The sequence below is a fragment of the Epinephelus fuscoguttatus genome, linkage group LG5 (genome assembly GCF_011397635.1).
Source record: "Epinephelus fuscoguttatus linkage group LG5, E.fuscoguttatus.final_Chr_v1".
NCBI classification, from domain to species: domain Eukaryota; kingdom Metazoa; phylum Chordata; class Actinopteri; order Perciformes; family Serranidae; genus Epinephelus; species Epinephelus fuscoguttatus.
This window is the reverse complement of record NC_064756.1, coordinates 45,757,156-45,776,737: the sequence shown is the minus strand read 5'-3', so window position 1 is coordinate 45,776,737 and position 19,582 is coordinate 45,757,156. Positions and strand designations below refer to the sequence as shown.

The 19,582-nt window shown below is 42.5% G+C and overlaps 2 protein-coding genes across 8 annotated transcripts in view; one reads left to right on the top strand and one right to left on the bottom strand.

Annotated features, from left to right (window-relative positions):
* Positions 1 to 19,582, top strand: part of nf1a (neurofibromin 1a) — a 282,655-nt gene that overhangs the window by 189,929 nt on the left and 73,144 nt on the right. For all 6 annotated transcript variants that reach the window (XM_049576726.1, XM_049576725.1, XM_049576727.1 and 3 more), the window contains 4 exons: positions 8,031 to 8,128; positions 8,955 to 9,101; positions 9,225 to 9,371; positions 11,246 to 11,356. In XM_049576726.1, the coding sequence (XP_049432683.1) occupies positions 8,031 to 8,128; positions 8,955 to 9,101; positions 9,225 to 9,371; positions 11,246 to 11,356 (503 nt within the window). The remainder of the gene's footprint in view (positions 1 to 8,030; positions 8,129 to 8,954; positions 9,102 to 9,224; positions 9,372 to 11,245; positions 11,357 to 19,582) is intronic.
* omgb (oligodendrocyte myelin glycoprotein b) lies at positions 14,071 to 19,528 on the bottom strand. Of its 2 annotated transcripts, XM_049576799.1 has the most exons (4): positions 19,317 to 19,528; positions 17,864 to 18,106; positions 17,016 to 17,228; positions 14,071 to 16,268 (listed from the first exon to the last, which is right to left on the bottom strand). In XM_049576799.1, exons 2-4 carry the CDS (start codon positions 18,040 to 18,042, stop codon positions 15,263 to 15,265), a joined length of 1,398 nt encoding a protein of 465 aa, XP_049432756.1. In that variant the 5' UTR covers positions 18,043 to 18,106; positions 19,317 to 19,528; the 3' UTR covers positions 14,071 to 15,262. The 2 variants fall into 2 exon arrangements, with proteins under 2 accessions (XP_049432756.1, XP_049432757.1); XM_049576800.1 differs by lacking the exon at positions 19,317 to 19,528 and having other exon boundaries at positions 17,864 to 18,139.

The following is a 19,582-nucleotide window of genomic DNA, read 5'->3' as shown; positions in this document are numbered from 1 at the left end:
TAAGCACATACTTCTGTGTCCCACAGTCCATCAGACTTAAGAGCTTCTGTGCCACCACATGTGTGTTATGGGCTTGTTGACTGGCATGTAACAGTTGATGGTTGACCTTTTGGAAAAGTAAGGGCCTGTGTCCTCTTTCTTCAGCAGAAATGTGGAGGCAGGGCCCTGGGGAGCACTTCATCCCAAAACTTGATAAAGAAAAGAAAACATCTTCAGTGTTTTTTTGTAATGATGCACTGTGCTTAGGTTTCATTTCTTTAACAAAAAACAAACAAAAAAAATACTGATGTTAGTTAGGTAGCTAGCTAATGCAACACTACATTGACTACTACACTACAAGGGTTGACTACACAGTTAACGAGAAGCTTAGAGTGATATGATGATAAAGCACAACACCCACCAGCAACACTCAGTGTCCACTGACCAATCTGCTCCCAATAATGAGCTTTTCTGTCTGTTGTGACAGTGGCCTAGCTAAAGGAGCAGTAGTAACATCACCAGTGCCTTTCTGAAAGTTCAGAGATTTTCAACTGGAAGCACTTGGAGCAGTCGCATGAAACAGTGCCCTGAAATAAGATGCTGGGCGTGGCACTTTTTCTCAAGGTAGCTGCATGTGGCCACATGGGCTCTCTCCTCACTGGGAAAAATTGAAGACACCATCGCTAAATTTGAAAAAGCTATGTGGACCTTAACAAGCCCTTACACCTGTGCGTGAGATAAAGCTACCCTTACCCGACACCTTCTGTTATTTATCCACAATTAAAATGATACTTAAAACTAGTTGCACCTAATTTACAACCCCAATTCTAAAAAAGTTGGGAGGCAGTAAAAAGGATCAGAATGCAATGATTTGCAAATGATACTTAATACAGTACTGTATTTCATGTTCACACTGATAAACTTGATGATTGTTATAAATATACACTCACTCTGTATTTGATGCCTAACACCTTTTCTTTTAACAACTCTCAGGTGATTTGGAGCTGACAGCACTTACTACTGAAGTTTTAAAAGTGAAATTCTTTCTTATTCTTGCTTGATATATGACTTCAGTTGCTCAGCAGTCCTAGGTTTTAGTTGTTGTATTTTGTGCTTCATAATGTTCCCCACATGTTCAGTAGGAGACAGGTCTGGACTGCAGGCAGGTCAGTCTAGTACCTGCACTCTTTTGGCTTTGAACTTTGAGCTAGTGATAGTCTGGATGCTTTTCCTCTTTAGCCCCAAGGACACAACATCCATGATGGATTGGTCAGACCAGAGCACACTTTTCCACTTTGTTTCAGTCCATCTCTGATGAGCTTGGGGCCAGAGAAGTCGGCAGTGTTTCTGGATGTTGTTGATATATAGCTTTTACTTTGCATGATAGAGTCTTGCATTTGTAGATGCAGTGATGAACTGTTTACTGACAGCGTTTTTTTCATAAGTGTTCCTGAGCCCATGTAGTAATATGCCTTTTACAGACATGTTGGTTTTTAATGCAGTGTTGTCTGGGAGGTCAAAGGTCACATATATTCCCAGTGTTGGTTTTTAGCCTTACCCTTTACATGGAGTCATTTCCTCAGATTCCCTCAATCTTTTGATGATATTATGGACTGTAGATGGTGTAAGCCTTAAATTCCTTGCAATTGTGCATTCAGGAACATTCTTAAACTATTGGACTGTTTGCCTTTGCAATTTTGCACAAAGTGCTGAACATCAAGCTGTCCTTGCTTTTGAACAACGGAGCCTTTTGAGGATGCCCCTTTCATACCCAATTGTGATATTATTACGTGTAGTTGAGGTAGCACGTTGAAAGGCAGATAGTTATAGTTATAGTTATAGTTTATATGTTGTATTGACTTAAAAGTGGGGCGCACTGGTAGAATGACTGACTGACTGACAGAATGACACACTGACAGTTTCGGTGATTATGTACAGCATACCATACCATGACTTAGTCATGCCAAAAACTATAAAAAAAACCCAAAACATTCGGCCACAGGGGGACCCGCAGCGATCGTTCGCATGTTAGCCATTTTCAAGCATTTTTCTGTTGTTACAGTGCCACCCAGTTGCCAATTAGAGTTAAATTTCTCCAGTCACCTTGAGGCGTCCTGTTCTACATGTCTACCAAGTTTAGTAAAAATTGATGTCTGTTAGGCCTAGATAAGAAATTAGCTCTCTAGCGCCCTTATTTTGTTTGATCGGGTCAATAATGGAGGGGCCTCCTCAGATTATGTGTGGTCATACACCTACAAAGTTGCGTGGTGATCGGTGAAACCCTTGAGATGTTATACAGCTTTATGTGATGAGCCACGCCCTCCGCAGTATTCATTGGCTTATAGAAACTCAGTTTTAGTGAGTTTTCCAACTTTTGCCAAGAGGGAACTTTAGATATTGGTCCCTAGATTATGTTCACCGAGTGTCATGCAGATTGGTCAAACTTCCAAGGAAGAGATTGATTTTAAGTGTTTTTAAAAAAAATTCAAAAAGACAGAAAATCTATATTACCGGAAGTTATGGGTTCTTGAGGCAAATTTGTTCCTCGTGAGGAGAGGCATCTCTGTGCAAAGTTTCATGCGTCTACTACATACGGGGCAGAGCTCGACAGTGTGAGCGTTTCACTCGCATTTGCAACTGAAAATAGGTGTGTGCGAACTGTAAAAAATATTTAGGGGCACATGTGCGCATAAAAAAAAATCAGCCGAAGCAGCCTATATTTTTGTCAATAAAAAAAATATGATAATCTAACCACAAATGTTGGAGGAACTCCAGCCGTCTTCCCTCTTCCCCGTGTGACACAGGTATGGGCAGTTTTCCAAGCCACTGTCGGCACAAGGAATATAAGTCCCACTGTCGGCAGGGTGGAAATAAGTCAAAGTGTGGCGGAGGAGATGGACCGGGTTAAACAGCAGACCTCTGGGGAAGCCCTCTCCCCTCTCCCCGCAGTGAGGGACTGTTCTCCAAGCTACCACTGCTGGGCAGCGTGGAAATAAGTCAAAGTGTGGAGGAGATGGACCGGGTTAAGTGGCGGACCTCCGGGGAAGCCTGCTCCGTTCTCCCTGTAGTTAGGGACCGTTCTCCACGGCCAGGCTGTCAGCTGGGTGGAAATAAGTCAAAGTGTGGCATAGACGAGGGACCGGGAAAAGCAGTGGACCTCCAGGGAAGTCTGCTCCGTTCTCCCTGCAGTTAGGGACCATTCTCCACGGCCAGGCTGTCAGCTGGGTGGGAATAAGTCAAAGTGTAGCGGAGAAGAGGGACTGGGAAAAGCGGCGGATCTCCAGGGAAGCCTGCTCCGTTATCCCCGCAGTTAGAGACCGTTCGCCACAGTACCACTGCTGGGCAGGGTGGAAATAAGTCCTGCAGAGTTTCAGAGGACCTGGAGAATGTTTTAGGATAGTAATAACATTATATAAGATAATCATATTGCAAAGATAATATATATAAGATAATAACATTAAATACAAAATTAAATTGCAATACCTTTTCAAAACTTGATGATTTTACCTTTCTGTACATTTTGTATATGAATTCATTAAATAATTTTGCTTGTAAATGTCTATTTGCATCACGTTTATTATGGAAAACACATTATTTGATCAATTTACATTGTGCCCCTAAAGTTATTTATGCACTCCTTACTTTTTCAACTTAGGAGCACTTGTTCTCCTTGGGAAAAAAGTTAGCGTCAAGCCCTGCGGGGCATTAGATATGCCCATTCAAAGTTTGCAATTTCAATCCGTTGCTATAGGGCCCCCCCTATGGCCAGTTGATGTAATATTGCTTCATCTGCATCCTCCTCTACCATTGTGCCAAATTTCACATGGATTGACCACGTCAGTGAGGAGAAAAACGTGGAGCAGACATATACACAGACACACCCACAGACACACAGAGTTTTCGTCCTTATATAGTAAGATATGCCTAAAGTGTGTCATTTGTCTGTTTTTTAACCAATAAAGAGTGGTTGTAACATGTCAATGACATTTCCATTTGATTCCTGGTGTCAAAGTTACAGTGGTGGAAAAAAGTTTTCGGACACCCCATGCATTTGTGAAATATTGCATTAAGAATCACTCTTAGGTCTTCAAGTGCAGTTTCTTTTAGTACAGTCACAGCCAAAATACTCAATAAATCCTAAAAAAGCCATTAAAAACTTAAAATTGATTGGTTCCCAGGGTTCAACACTAAGGTATTTTTTCACTTGCCCGGTCGGACAAGTTGGTCAGAGATCTACTTGCCCGAAGTCAGTTTTTACTTGCCCTATAAAAATTGTTTAATTTAAGCGGCTATCAATTAACAAAGACTGCAGTTATTTTTATGTTATGTAATCTTTATTCACACTGTATTTATTAATTAAAACAAGTCTATAATTTTGCGCCCTACTTGAGCCATGCCCACCTCTATTTATTTTTCACCCCTCTCCTGCTGTATTAACACCGGGTTTAATATATTTTGCTTCCATCTCTCTGCCCTGCTCTACTCTACTTCAACGCTACTTAGCTCTCTCTCTACTCTACCAGTAAACTACCACATCCACCTGTTGCACAAAACGCACACAGCAGTGTTTCCCCTAGGATGGAGTTGTAGCAGCGGAGGTGAAGCACACGCATGAAAAATAATTTTCACATGCGTGAAACTTTTTTGTATGCTTGCTAAGCACAGCCTGCTGGGATGTTTCTATGTACCTACTGGCACCAGAAGGGCTCTTTAGGACTAAGTACATACAGTACATTTGTGCACAGTAATGAGCAGGTGAAATGTCTGTCTAGCTTACATATGAGGTGTCTCAAGATTTAGGAACATACCGTTTTATTAAATATAATAAAGTAAAAAGTCACTTGACATGCTGTTTTGTGCTATGACCTATTTAAGTGTTGGAAGTTGTTATTTATGTGACAACTCCTGAACGCAACACAAGCTCTGCATGAGTGCCTTATTGAGCTGCTGTGTGAGCAGCGTGTTTGTCTGTGCGTAACAGCAGTCTGTTGGTTATTTACACACTGTCCATTTCAATAACTTCGTCAGCTGACAAACTGCACCGGGCTGGGGTCAGGTTTGGTCAGGAAAATGCAGCCCGAGCCGCTCTAGCATGTTCACCTGTGTGTGTGGCGGATCTCCGCCGTGCGCGATACAGAGAGCAGAGGAGAATTGTTAACACGTGTGGGCTGTGGGCAGGACATTGTTACACAGCTGTGCCTGTGACTTAAGGCAGAGAGACCGCTGCATCAGAGCAGAAGGAGCACATTTTAAAATGCATTTATTTTATCAATTAGTTAACTTTTACTATTTTTAGCAACTTGCTCGATCGGGCAAGTGAGTTGTTAGTTTACATGCCCGACCGTGAGTTTTACTTGCCCCGGGCAATCGGGCAATCCTTATTGTTGAGCCCTGGTTCCATAAAAATACATAAGAAATTTTGAGTATTGGGTCATTTTGGTACCAGTGATGAAGGTCGTTCTTTTTATTAAAAGACACAATTTTTGTTGCCAAGCTTCGTGTCTACATAAAGCCAGCACATTTGAAAGTTCTTCAGACACAAAAATGGCTAAAACAAGGAACCTAACGCAGGAAACACGCCTGAAGATAAAGATTCTCAGCCAGGAAGGGTACAGCTGCCGCCAGATAGCCAGGAAGTGCAGATGCAGTCCTTCAGCAGTTGGATACACTCTGCAGAAATACAAACAAACCAACAGCCTGGAAGACAAACCAAGATCTGGGCGTCCAAGGGTTTCTTCAGCAAGAAATGACCGCATCCTGATCCGCATGTGCAGGCAAAACCGCCGAATGACACCACAGGAGCTTCAGCAGCAGTGGTCAAACCAAACTGGTGTCCAGTGTTCCACCCACACTGTACGTGGCCGACTTTTAGATCATGGCTTAAGGTCCTACAAGGCTATCAAGAAGCCCCTGATCAATGAGAGACAGAGGTTAGCGTCGTTGGGCCCAGGCACACAAGAACTGGACAGCCAGGAATTGGAAGAAGATTTCGTGGTCAGGTGAGTCCAGTTTCCCGCTTTATCTTCCTCCTACTAATGTGAGGGTACGCAGAAGGCCAGGCGAAGCATTATCTCCAGCATGTACAGTACCTACTGTCAAGCATGGTGGAGGCAGTATCATGGTTTGGGGATGCATGAGTGCTGCTGGTGTTGGTCATCTCACTGTCTGTGATGGCACATTGAACTCTACCAAGTATTGTACCATTCTCAAAACCCACATGCTCCCTTCTGCGCGTGCACTGTTCCATCGAGGTAAAAACTAGATGTTTCAACAAGATAATGCCCCTTGCCACACATCCAAGGCCAGTAGAACTTGGCTGCAGGAGCACAGTATCCAGGTCTTAGAGTGGCCAGCTCAATCCCCGGCCATGAGCCCCATTGAAAATCTGTGGTGGATTATCAAAAGGTCTGTTTCAAAGCATAAACCAAAGAATTTAGAAGAATTAAAAGCAGTAATTCAAGAAGAATGGGGCAAGATTACCCCTCAACAGTGTGAAAGGCTCGTGGGGAACATGCCAGCCAGGATTAGAGCTCTACTACGTGCCAATGGCAGGACTACTAAATATTAAGTTGATGATGTGATGGTTTATTTATTTTTTGTTCAGTTTTGAACACATTCTCTGTTATTTGTTGACTTTGATACAGACAATGTTGAGAACTGACATATTGAAACTGTCAAGAATTTAGTTTTGTTAGTTTTTCTTGTAAACAATAAACAAAAAAATATAATTTGTATTTGTTTGTATCTGTCTAATGCAGCCACACCTTTTGAAACACAAAAAAGATTTTTCCACAAATATTTCATGATAATATTTGAGGTTGTGTAAAATTTTAAGGGTGTCCGAAAACTTTTTTTCCACCACTGTATATGAAAAAGTGTTTGTATGTTGTCTGGTTGAGGAGTTATGAAAATCTGCGTTTTCCGCCATTAGTGTGGACATCAATTCAAGATGGCCACCAAATGAACCCCATGAGCCATGGGCTGACCTTGGCAACAAAACAAATTTTCAGCTAGACTTAGGGTGCTTAAAAAACAAGGTTACAAAAAAATGCCATGTGGGTACATGGGAACCTATCTCTAATGCAAGACTAATGTCCTTGTTCATTTTTTATCATTTTGACACAGTAGGCCATATGGAATAATGTCACCATTAAATCCAATGTCACCATTCAATAGTGTTTAAACTAAACCCTAGGCTTTGTGTACTATTGGACTGAGGGCTTGGAAGTTAGATCACAATATTTCTCAGGAATTGCTGCCTGAATCTTTTTTTGGTTTCCTGGGAAAAATCCCTGCCGAATCCTGTGACTGTGTGTTAAGATCATCTTTGTGCTTACATACTGATCAGTATTATGTGTAGGAAAAAAACGACTCCTTCTCCAGACCTCATTAATGCTACCACACAACTGTTGTAGCAATAGTCCTACCCTTGAAGTGCAGTTATTATGGTAATATAAGCGCTTCAACGTTTGAGCTGCAGGTTACTTTTCATGCTTCAGTGTGGATTCAGGCTTGTTGAAAATTAGTGTGAAAAAATGGGCAGCACATTCTGTTAACTATGGAGGCAGTTCAAGAAGTGACTTCATCAGACATACAATTCAAAGTACAGAGTGGTGTACAGCTTGTTTAACATGAAATGAAACTTAGGCCCCAGTTTTATTCTGGCCTTCCTCAAACCACAGAAGCAAGTGAAAAAAGTTGCATGTCAAAGACTTTCCTTCTCTGAAACTCAGCTCAGCACTGAGGTTACAACAGCACTGGGACAGATCAAACTGGTAATGTTGGGTATCTGGTAGCCCAGTTCTGTAGAGTTGGCATTGTGCTTCCTCCACCACACTGCAATTTCTAAGTGGGATTGCTGTTCTACTTCTTGCAAAAATACAATAGAAAATTATAATGAACATCCTTTTATCAGTTGTCCACAGTGCTGTGGTTAAAGTCAAATGTCTTCTGTGGTAAATTTTGTCAGTTACTGCATTGCAGAGCTGCTTACACTAGCAGTTAGTATTGTTTTTGGTATGCATGTTGTGTATTCCTGTCTTATCCTTCAGATTCTGCAGAGCATTGCAAACCATGTCCTGTTTACAAAAGAAGAACACATGAGGCCTTTCAATGACTTTGTCAAGAGCAACTTTGATTCAGCCAGAAGGTAAGACACTCCCCTCAACTTGTTTAAAAAAAATATCCAAACTAGTTTGATGAGAAGCATTGCTGTGGTTCAGACTACAGCTGCAGGCCTCTCAAAGGGTTGAAGTTAGAGGTTGTCATGGCTTCAGAGGAATGGACCTGTGACAAGGGTTGTCCCTATCAAGTGTTTTTGCCCCTGATCCTGAGCCAAGTCATTTAATGTTAAAAATTTGCTAATACTGACTCCTGATTTGATAACTCCATTTGCTTAGATAACACAGCTGAAGAGTGCACACTTAAACTACTTTAACGTTATTAAAATCAACCTGCCAACCTGAATGAACAGTATTCAGCTGCATGTTTATTTTTGTCATCTGAACATTCTTTCCACGATTAGGCTACATTTTGCAGTGGCACGGTGAGTATGGTTGTTGTTGGTTTGGGACAGAAGCTGTCTGAGGCAGCAGCAGGTTGAGCCATGAACAAGCAGCTGAAACCATGACCTACTTCGGAGCAACCGCTTTTGTGGGTTGTTTCATACTTATAATTTCCTTTTGACAGTTTCATGAAGGTAAAGCGGGTCATTTTGGTGTTCTCACACCACTTGTGACTTTGCCTGTAAGGTCACAAGTTAGAATGTTTTACAACAGCTGCTGTTCATCCAGCTGTTATTTAAAGTGTTCTGTTGACTATTTGTGGTAGAACGTTGGATATAATAAAGAGAGACCCCTCTAATGACAACATTGCTCTGCAGCGCCAATGATGCACAAAGCCCAGAGTATCTTCAACTACAGTTGTATAGTGCCTGCTGATTTTCCTCTGTCTGTACTCTGTTATCTCCACAACAGGTTTTTCTTGGACATAGCATCTGACTCTCCTCCTAGTGACTCGGTCAACCACAGTCTGTCCTTTATTAGTGACGGTAATGTGCTGGCCCTCCACCGCCTGCTGTGGAACAACCAGGAGAGGATCGGCCAGTACCTCTCCAGTAACAGGTCAGGAGAGATGATTTGATGAAGTACAACACTGGTGTGTTCTGCTGTATGATCTTAATAATAAACATACTCTGTACCACTAAATCAGTTTTATGAAATGATTCATTCTGATGTAATTTCCAGGGACCACAAGGCTGTAGGCAGGCGACCTTTTGACAAGATGGCCACCCTGCTGGCCTACCTGGGACCTCCTGAACACAAACCTGTGGCTGACACTCACTGGTCCAGTCTTAACCTGACCAGCTCCAAGTTTGAGGAGTTCATGACCAGGTAGCATTCCTACCAGGCTGTAACATAAGTCTCATCATGAACTTGTTTTTGGAGCTCCTCCATTACATTTCCTGATACGAGCCAGTGACTGTCTGCTTTGTCTCATATTCTCGGTCACATTCTGCAGCTGTTATGTTTCATTTTAAACTTTATTGTTCCTGAGGGTGAAATGTGTCTCCACAGTGTGTGTAGTGGTCATGCCATTCGGTAAATAATATAGGTCGAATGCTCAGCCTACTCAGCCATTATGACTTCTTCTGACTGGAATGTATTTGTGTGCACTTTGTGAACCTCACCTCTCCTCCTGCTTCATCAGTTGCTTAAAGGGTTGTGGGTGTGGTTCTTAATCTCAGTGAGATCGCAGAGATTTTTTCTTTCCTCTGCTGTCCCTTTTTCCTCTGTTGCAGCAGCAGGGGCAGCAGTCTATCATATTGTGATACTACACCGAGCTTTTTTATTTCATTTTGACCAAATAACAAATGCAAAATTCATTCATTCGCTTATTCATTGTCTGTGACTGCTTATCCTGATACAGGGTCGCTGGTTGGCTGGAGCCTATCCAAGCTGACATTGGGCAAGAGGCAGGGTACACCCTGGACAGGTCGCCAGAGTATCAGAGCCTCACTGATACAAAATTAACTTTATCAGTCCTTGTGATAAAGGAAAAACTTGATATTCTGGATTTTTTGCCGATATCCGATATATAACAACTCATTTGGCTGATAACCAATATCAATAAATATATATATATATATATATATATATATATATTTATACACACACACACACACACACACACACACACACACAAAGTTAAGAGATCATCAGGTCTCTTCTGTAGTGGAATAAACATTATATTATGCTATTATGCATGCATACTCTTATCATGATGGCCCACCAGCAGGTGGAGACATAAAATAGAATGCTTTTCACTGTATACAATATTCATTCATTGTGCAAAATAAGAAAAAGCATGTTGGCCGATTCTAATAGTTAATTTTAAAACTGGACGTTACCAGTGATGTACTGATGTTGATGTACCATGCATCCCTAAGTTTATTTACTTTATTAATCCCCCTGAGGGGAAATTCAATGTTTTGACTTTTGCTTGTCAGTTATACACAGGTCCAAAAGACACACACATGCACAAACAGGACCTATACATGCACAAAGTGGAGAGAAGTCAGAGTGAGGGGGCTGCCCTTGGTGAGGCGCCCCGAGTGGTTGGGGGGTTCGGTGCCTTGCTCAAGGGCACCTCGGCAGTGCCCAGGAGGTGAACTGGCACCTCTCCAGCCACCAGTCCACGCTCCATACTTGGTCTGGGCAGGGACTCGAACAGGCGACCCTCCGGTTCCCAACCCAAGACCCTATGAACTGAGCTACTGCCGCCCCCAAAAGTTAATGCCAAGGTGTTATTGTAGCTGCTGTGTTGACTCCGCTTCATATCAAAGCCCCCCTCCATCAGTCTTTGTGAAACAGATACTGAATGTTGAAAGCTAGATGGGTATCTGCAACTGAAAACAAATGATGAAGCAATTTCTGATGACCTTCTGAGATTTGTGATTCATGGTTAGTTTTTAGTACCTTTCAGGAGGGCACTGGCTTAAAAATTGCAGTTGATCGCTGGGGGGAGTGTGCGCTGCTATTAAATTTCTTTCCTTCCTCTAAATTGGTAGGATTGGCAAAATGCTTTGTGCAGATTTCCCCAGTGGGATTAAAAATGTAATCTAATACTATAACAATCTAATTTAGAATATTATAGGATATTGCTTGAGTAAATCCTGATGTGGGATACAACAGCACTAAGTGCTAATGCCAGTGAAATAAATTAGTGAGAGACTGATCCTGGGCTCTGTGTTTCTGCATTTCTGCAGGCACCAGGTCCATGAGAAGGAGGAGTTCAAAGCCTTAAAGACCCTCAACATCTTCTACCAGGCAGGAACCTCCAAGACTGGCAACCCAGTTTTCTACTACGTGGCCCGCAGGTAGGATCTGACCGTCCATCTACCTTCTCTCCTTATTGCCAGGTTTATGCCTGGTGCTTCTCAGCTTATACATGTACATAGTGCTGACTCATATCTATGCATTTCTGTGAAAGGTTTAGTGATGGAGGTTTCAGCATAACTAAGCACTTCTGTTTGAATAACTCTAATGGTCACAGCAGCCTATGGAAATGTTCCTAAAACAAAATAGATTCTGTGGAGAAAGGTTGACAGTTTGTAACTATACATGTGATGTTGTTTACGGATAAAACATGGAAAAGCATAACAACTGTTCAACTGCTATGGTGCAGGTGGAGGTGAGGGCTCTTTTCTTCTTCTTTGGGACTTCTGCACTCCAGATACAAATACATTGGAGACAGAGAGAGACAAACAGACAGAGAGAAAGAGAGATAGACAGAGAGAAAGAGGGACACAGACACAGAGACTGAGAGAAAGACAGTCAGAGAGAAAGAGAGACAGAAAAAGAGGGCAGAAGGATATCTGTGTCACAAGACACAGGTTCAGAGTGTGGGGCATTATTGTCTGCACACAGTTCTCAACATAGAGGTGGCTGAGCCAGTGGCTAGCTAACTGTGCTAACTCCATAAGCAGGGCTAACAATGGCAACAGTGCTGACAGAGCTAACATTGTTACCTGGGGGGAAACTGGAGGGTGGGAGCCAGCTCCCACAGTAACGCCAGTAACCCCAGTATGAGCAAAGTGCAAAGCAGTATCAACGAGCTAGAGTAGTGGTGCAACTAGTGCAAAGCCTAGATTATAATTTAAGGTTATATTGCTTTTATGAATCAGATAATTTAGTTTGAAAGAACATGACAGATATATGAGTCCAGGATGAGGGTGTCTGTAGCCCCCTGTCCTGACTCAGAGGGGACTGTTGTACAGGGAGGTGGCAGCTGGCCAGATGGACCTCTTGTAATACTCCTTGTCTTACTAAAAATGCTCTGCTGTTCGGCCTGGATGTGGTAGAGAGGATACGATACTATTTAGCATGCCAGAAATAGATTTAGCATTTTGCGGGATGATTTTTTGCACAGTTGCGATGATCATTTAAGATTTGAAGAAAATAGATGGGCTTGTATGATTGTAGGCCCACAGTGTTTGTGCTGTTTTTGTTCAGTCCAGTGAAACACTCATAGACTGGTGACTTTTTCTTGTCTACAACACTAATACTCCTGAGTTCTTGTGACATGGACTAAAAGAATGGTCCTCAAGATCCTGATTGAAGGCTTGTCTTCACCATCCAAATAGCTGTAAAGTTTTGAAACTTAGTACACATTTGGATATGCTGAATACTTAGGCCTCAGCATGCATGATGTCCACTAGGGTTGGATTGGTATGAGGAAAAAAAAAACTGTCCGGTTTTTGTTAAAAAAAACAAAAAAACAAAAAACAAAAAAACAAAAAAAACAAACAAACAAACAAACAAAAAAACGCATCAAGTTGGTAATACCAGATTTTCGCCACTTGGGGGTGCAATTGACTCATTTAAAATGAAAAACGACCTTAGGACAACAGAGTGACAGTAACAAGTTGTTTCTTTTATTCCTTACAAATAAATTTTGCAGCTTACTCAGTCAGTGCAAACAAGGGTTGCCTCCTTCATCTGGCTCAAAGCCAAAGTGTTGCCATAGTGGCACATTCTTTGATTTCGTCGAGGCTAAATTGTCCGCCATTATCGACTCCCCGTCACTACTAAACAACTCCAGGCTACAGTAGAGGCCTCGGCACATGCACACTCGCACCCCCTAGCTCAGTCATCGCCCCACCCTCCTCTCTCTCCTGCTTGCTGTGCACTTGGTGAAGAGGCAGACACAGGTGCTCACAGACTCGGGCGTACTATAAGCGGAGCAGACTCCGTGTAAAAATGTCTGTGAAAAATCCCCGCGATATGGAAATACATGCCGAACAGTCTTTTGTGTGACACTGGTGCGCGGAGCGGAGTCCGCGTGGTCGTTCTTTGCGTGCACAGGGCTTGCGGACGTCCACTTTTACCGGGCGGACCTCCGCGGAGTCCACTCCGTGTATGTTCTGCCCGAGTATGTCTAAAAAAAAAAAAAAAAAAAAAAAAAAACCCGGTCCAAGACGGAGTACTGAACCGAATTGGTATTACCGAGAACCGACCCAACCCTAATGTCCACCACTAACTTTTTGCTGCCTTTCTTTTGGGAAAAATCCAAACCTTTAATTTTGTGATACGGTCATCACGTACTGTAAAGACGAAGATTTGAATCATCATCCAGTAAGCCCTAGAGGAAGAAGTTTTACATGTATAGTCTTACATACCTGTCAACCTAAATGTAACAGAAATGTGGAAAGGAGTGATGATTACTGTGCAGAAAGAAAGGCTGTGCACAGCTCTACCTTTTCTATTTTGCTGAATGCTTGCAAGGTTGGCCATACAAATCCTGATCCAGACCAAACCACTTAAATGCCACTGTAGCTGACAGTGTTGCCAGGAGCCATGCAGGGAGACACTCAATCAGGATTTGTAAGTCAGGGCAACAGAATGCTAAATACATTGTCAGCCCACTTTTGAACAGACTGCTCTTTGGCCTTACAGCACTAAAAAGCAGCACCAGCATTGTGATTAATAAACAGAGTCAAAGCTTACTAAATGTGACGACGACAACAACAAGAAAAGTAAGTGATTTAGTAAACTTTTGTGGACACAGAACAGTTGTTGCCTTTGCTGGAAATTTGATTAGCCACCTTGCTTTTATTTGTGAAGTTTCCACAGCACAGTCACTTTTTACGCTGCTGCACCATTATGTTTTCAGGTGTTCCATCCGTCTGTCTGTCCCATTCTCATGAGCACGATATCCCAGGAACACCTAGAGAGAATTTTATTACATTTGACACAGACATCCACTTGGACTCAAGGATCAACTGAACATAGATTTTGGTGATGAAAGGTCACTTTGACCTCTCAAACACCTTTTTTGACCATAAATCTAGTGTTCTTACACTAATTATGACTAAATTCCCAGAAATGTCTAAAAGGATAAAATGATGAAGTGATAACATTTTTTTATCTAAAAGGTCAAAGGTCAATTTTCCTGTGACATCATATTGCTGTCTGGCCATTATTCAGACACTTGTATTGGGGATCCACCTTGAAACTGTGCTGATACGTATTTAGCTGATATTGAGCTTGAGTTGCTTGTTGTTGTACCATGTGACAAAGCTCCTAATCTGTCCTCTGGAGTACTCTGTAAAACTGGTATCTAAGTGAAGTCAGCATGTTTCTTACTGGAAATTATCCACTCAAATCATACATGTCAGGATAGTGATAACTTCCATTTTGCCAAAAAGTACACTTCATACCTTTTATTAAATTCCTTCATAGTCTTCACTACATATATTATTAGTGTGGATAGACATGGATGTAAACTGTAACTTGACTGGTTGGGGAGGCGGTATTTCTAGTTTCCTATTTTGTTGTGTCAACTTTTTTAGGCTCCTCTCTGCACTGACAAAGTGCCAGTAGAGACTAATGATTGTTATCTAATGTATATTATCAATCCTGTTTTGAATGGCTTAGGACCAAATACCATAAGCATCACTATTATAAAGAAAGCATAGAGCACAGTAATTTGTCAGTGTGCAGAGTTGAGCATTGACAGTAGCACTCAGTTGAACTATGTATTCAGATATTTAGAGTAGTTTTGTCTTGTAGGTTTGTACAGTTCATATTTGTGAGACGTCATGTGGTACATGTTGAGCCATTTGAAAACATGATACACTTCATGATAATGACAAAAGGCAGTAACAGTCGCAATAGTTTTTACAAGAGAAATGAAAATGAAGGTGCTAAGTGGAGTTACTTGGTCATACATTCAGTCTAAAACAATGTGTTAGGTAGTGTATCCTGTATCCAGTCATGGTGGCTCAGAAGTTGTTGAATGCTGTTGTAAGGACTAAAACAGTGAGGGTTACTGTTTGTTGAGTCCCAATGACGAGTCCGCGACATTTATTCCTGTTAGCTGCTGGGTTAGAGTTAGCTACTTTAGGCCTCTTGGTCAAAGACTCCGGGCTTGGTGTTGTGCTTGTGTGTGTTGAGAAACTGTCAAAACTTGTGGGAGATGTCCAGGCAAACCGCATGAGGTCCCCAGATTCATTCACTCCTCTTTTGTCCTGATATATACCTGTCTCAAAAAGTGCTGATTTCACCTGGGAACTAGATGTAATCTCTGCAGTCCTTGCAGGTGATTGGCCATTATATTCTTCACCTCTGCTGTTAACCCATAGTGGTGGCTCTGTGAACAGTGCAGAGTGCCACTCCCTTCCTGGTGTTGCCTGATGTGTTTGCCCGCATATAGGTCTTGTATAGCAGGGACAGCCTAGTATGGTAGCACGGGTCTGCTCAGCCCACATCAGAAGCTTTGTTATGTTTTCTTCTTCTTCACAAGCCCAGGGGTTATCCCCAAGAGTCATCACCTCCAGCCCCATCAGCTTATCAAATATCCCGTCATACAGCCAGGAGAAGCGATTAGCATGCAGATAGAACTTAGCCAGCCTCGGCAGCCGATCCAACGATCCAGGCAGGATCTGCATCAAATAATTATGAGACAAATCAATGCTCTCCAAGTTGTGTGGCATATTGGTGGGCACTGTCCAAAATCTGTTGTGACTGAGATTGAGAGCTTTGAGACTTGGAAGCGTGTTGTTGATGAAGACCACTCTCTCCAGCTCATTGTCTGACAGGTCCAGCACTTTCAGATTCCAGTGATAAGCTGTATCGTTTTTGTCCAGCAAGCGTAGATGGTTTCCTGCCACTCGCATGTCCCACAGAGACCGCGGCAAGGCAGGAGGCAGGGTCTCCAGGCGGTTGTAGGACAAGTCCAGGGTTCGCAGGTGGGCATAGTGGGTGAGCTGGTTTTCCAGATGCTGCAAACTGTCAGAAGAGTGTAATATTAAATTCTTATTATTCTTACACTGCTGTCCTACAAAATGATGTACCAAAACTCATTTTATTAGCAGTCTTATTACTATTATTATAGAGGCAGGTAAAATCTATATTCAACTTCTGCTGAACAGCATACACTAAGAACTACGAGATGATAGGAAATGCTAAAATGTAGTGTAATTCTACATTACTACAAATTGACTCTTTAATGTCAGTGACACAGCATTGTCTATCTTAAGTTTGCTGACATTAGCCACCATAATCACTGATTATATCTGATCAGCTTCAGTTGACCATTTATTACTTAAGAGTTCAACTTGTCATTTGTAAGAGGAAGAAAGAGTTGGTACCTCTTTCAAAAGCTTCATAGATACATTCACAGTGCTTTCCTACTGCAGTAGTTATCATCCTGATGCTTTACAATGCAAGTGTATGAATTATGGTGAGCTGTCCCCTACACTCTGATTTGGTCATGTTAGAGGCTCAGACAGATCATTATCTGGAATAGCTCCATATTTGTAACAGTGGGATCCTTGACAAGCTGTTTTACCATCCACACACTGGCACAATATTTCTTCTTTCTAACTCTAACCCTAGCCTTTTTCAGAAGAAATAGATTCATGAGTGTTGAGCTAACCTTGTAGCCTCTCTTAGCTCTTATATGCACAGGAATCCAGTAATTGTTGGAGAGCAGGCCTGTTACGAAAATGACATAGCAGAGCTGCAGATGCTTACCTGTTAAAGGAGAGGTTGAGAAAGTGGATGTTGTGCTGCAGACCAGGCGGCAGCTTGGTTAGGCCTCGTGAGGAGCAGTCCACCACACGGTGTCCGTGGCTGCAGGAGCACACGGTGGGGCAGATGGACAGCACCCAGCCTCCTAGCAGCCCACACAGCAGCAGGAGGAATAGGCAGAGCAGTGAGGCAGGGCTGACAGGCATAGTCAGGGCTCTGGAGAATGACAGAGAAGTGTTGGGAAGGATACAAAGACAGGCATCATGAATTGATTGTTAAAAAAAAAAAAAAAAAAAAAAAAAGGAAAGTTAAGGGTTTACACAGTTTCATGTGTGATTGATATGTTATGACAACTGGATTTCAAAAAGGTGCTAGTCATCCTGATTGCCAACCAGCTTGAAGCTCTGCCAGTGGGACTGGAGCTCAGAGTACTGCAGTGAGACTCAATTCACTCAGGGCATTCGAGTAACTGTGTGTCCACAGCAGCAGATGATGTTTTGATGGAAACACTACAGGTCCGTGTCAGTTTATGTTATCGAAGACAGGACTGTGGAACACGCTAACACCCAGAAATGTTTTCCAGAAATGTCCTCATGTCGGTGCATTATTTGGTTGATGATGGCAGTTGACGCTCTGCTGTGCCATCACTTAACTCCTCTGTTTGTTTCAGTGCTAAAATATTCCTACTTTCAATGTCTCCATGCAATACTAAGAGGAAAAATCTGCATAGTGACAGAGCAGGGAGTAGTTTCCTGCGCACTGCATTATCAAGATTCCGAAAGAAATGATTCACTGCTCAGGTGTGTGTGGGTCATATGTTTTTCCTTATCTTCCTATTTCAAATCACTCACCTCATCCTCTCTAGTGTTGGTCTGTCATCTCTCCTTTTCTCCTGTCGTCTTGCTCCAGCAGCCTTTTTCCTTGTTTTTTTTTTTTTTTTTGTTTTGTTTTTTTTTTTAATTGGTTGTGGTTGAAAAGTACTGGTCTCACCGTCTTTTCTCTGTCTGTAAAGGATGTTGTGGCAGGGCATTAAACATGCTGGCTGCAAGCGCCGGCCGCCATCCTGCTTATCGTTCTGCAGGGTCCTGATGCAGCTGGAGGTTTGGGTTAGAAGGAGGAGAGATGCATCGAAGGGAGGGAGGGAGGGAGGGAGGAAGGGAGGGAGGGAGGGGGAGAGAGAGAGAGAGAGAGAGAGAGAGAGAGAGAGAATTGCAGCAGTGAGCTGGCCAGCTCTGCTGCTGATGAGGCAAGCTGTGTGTGTGTGTGTGTTTGTTGACAATGGCATGCCTCACAGCAGCAGCTTTCTCTCTCTTATGCACACATATTCTTATAAACACTTTATTTTAGTAATGAATAAAATTATTTCAGCTCCTGATGTTGTTTAGGTTCAGTGTGTCTGCTTCCATTAGCTTGCTTTCCAGCAGCAGACATAATCTCTACTACTATCTGGATTAAAGAGGCTGCAGTGGATTCTTTTGTAATTCCTATATATGGAATGACAATGTGAAAATAATGTGATAGTGTGTAAGGGGTCTCTTGTACTCATGAACCCACAGACAACTTAAATCTAAATCTGCAGATCTTTATAGTAAGTTTGAGGTCATTGTTGTACTGTCCAGCCCGCAACTTCAGTCTTTTGGTCCCTTTCGCATTTTTCTGCTGCAGCTGGCAGCTGTTTTCAGAATAGAAGCTCTAAAAGCTGCAACCTGCTCAGCAGCACACTAGACAGACATAGCCAGAGACTAGCAGGTTAACATATCACAGCATTTTGCAGCGAAAGACTGTTATTTTAGAGCAGGCCAGAGATTAAATGAGAATGAAAACAGGGCTTCCATATTCCACTGCAAATAATTGCAGATGTTGTTCTGTATCTTCTGGACATTTGACACTATGTGAATGCCAAAAAATGTGATCATCATGATTATTTTAAAGCCCAGACACACCAAACACTAGCGGCGACAAAGACCCCCTGCTGCGTCACCTGACATAGCTGTGTCTTGGCCAAAAAGTTGCACATGGACACGCAGCAAAGACTACAGCCAATGGCCAGCCAGCATGTACAGTCTGTGCCTGCATAAGAGGAAATAGCTCTCTCCACCAGCAGACGGTGGTAGTTGTCATTCCAAAGGGGAAACCGGAAGACCGTCTTTACACTATTAAGCCAGTCAGCACATTAACAACACAATCCAATGTTGAAAGAACAGAACATATTAAACGTGAGCCTGTGAGACTGTGAACGGTAACACAAACCATCAGGAAATGTTTCTGCTAAAGAGCTCAATAGATAAACAATAATAATCTGACCTTATGGAACAAGTTTGCGCTGGTCTTATTCCCTGTGGACTTCAGCTCTTTGTGTATTTTCCTCACTTCTGTTTCTCTCTTCGTGCACTGAGCTGAACTGCCAGTCAGAGTGATTTCATTCAGAGACAGCCTCGGCTGTTGCCTACATCAATTCAATGTGCTGAATCTGCAAAAAAGGAAGGGGGCCAAGAAGGGGAAATGATATGGGACACACTACACGGACTAGGGCGACAGATGCTCACCAACGGCCCAACACTGACCAATAG

What these genes read in the sequence shown, in the direction of transcription:
- omgb (XM_049576799.1), bottom strand. Translation starts at nt 18,042, where the DNA reads ATGCCCTGCCACAACATCCTTTACAGACAGAGAAAAGACGGTGAGACC. An exon ending in CCAACACTAGAGAGGATGAG is followed by an intron (nt 17,229 to 17,863) that starts GTGAGTGATTTG and finishes GTCATTCTCCAG; the next exon opens with AGCCCTGACTATGCCTGTCA. An exon ending in CTCAACCTCTCCTTTAACAG is followed by an intron (nt 16,269 to 17,015) that starts GTAAGCATCTGC and finishes CTCTTCTGACAG; the next exon opens with TTTGCAGCATCTGGAAAACC.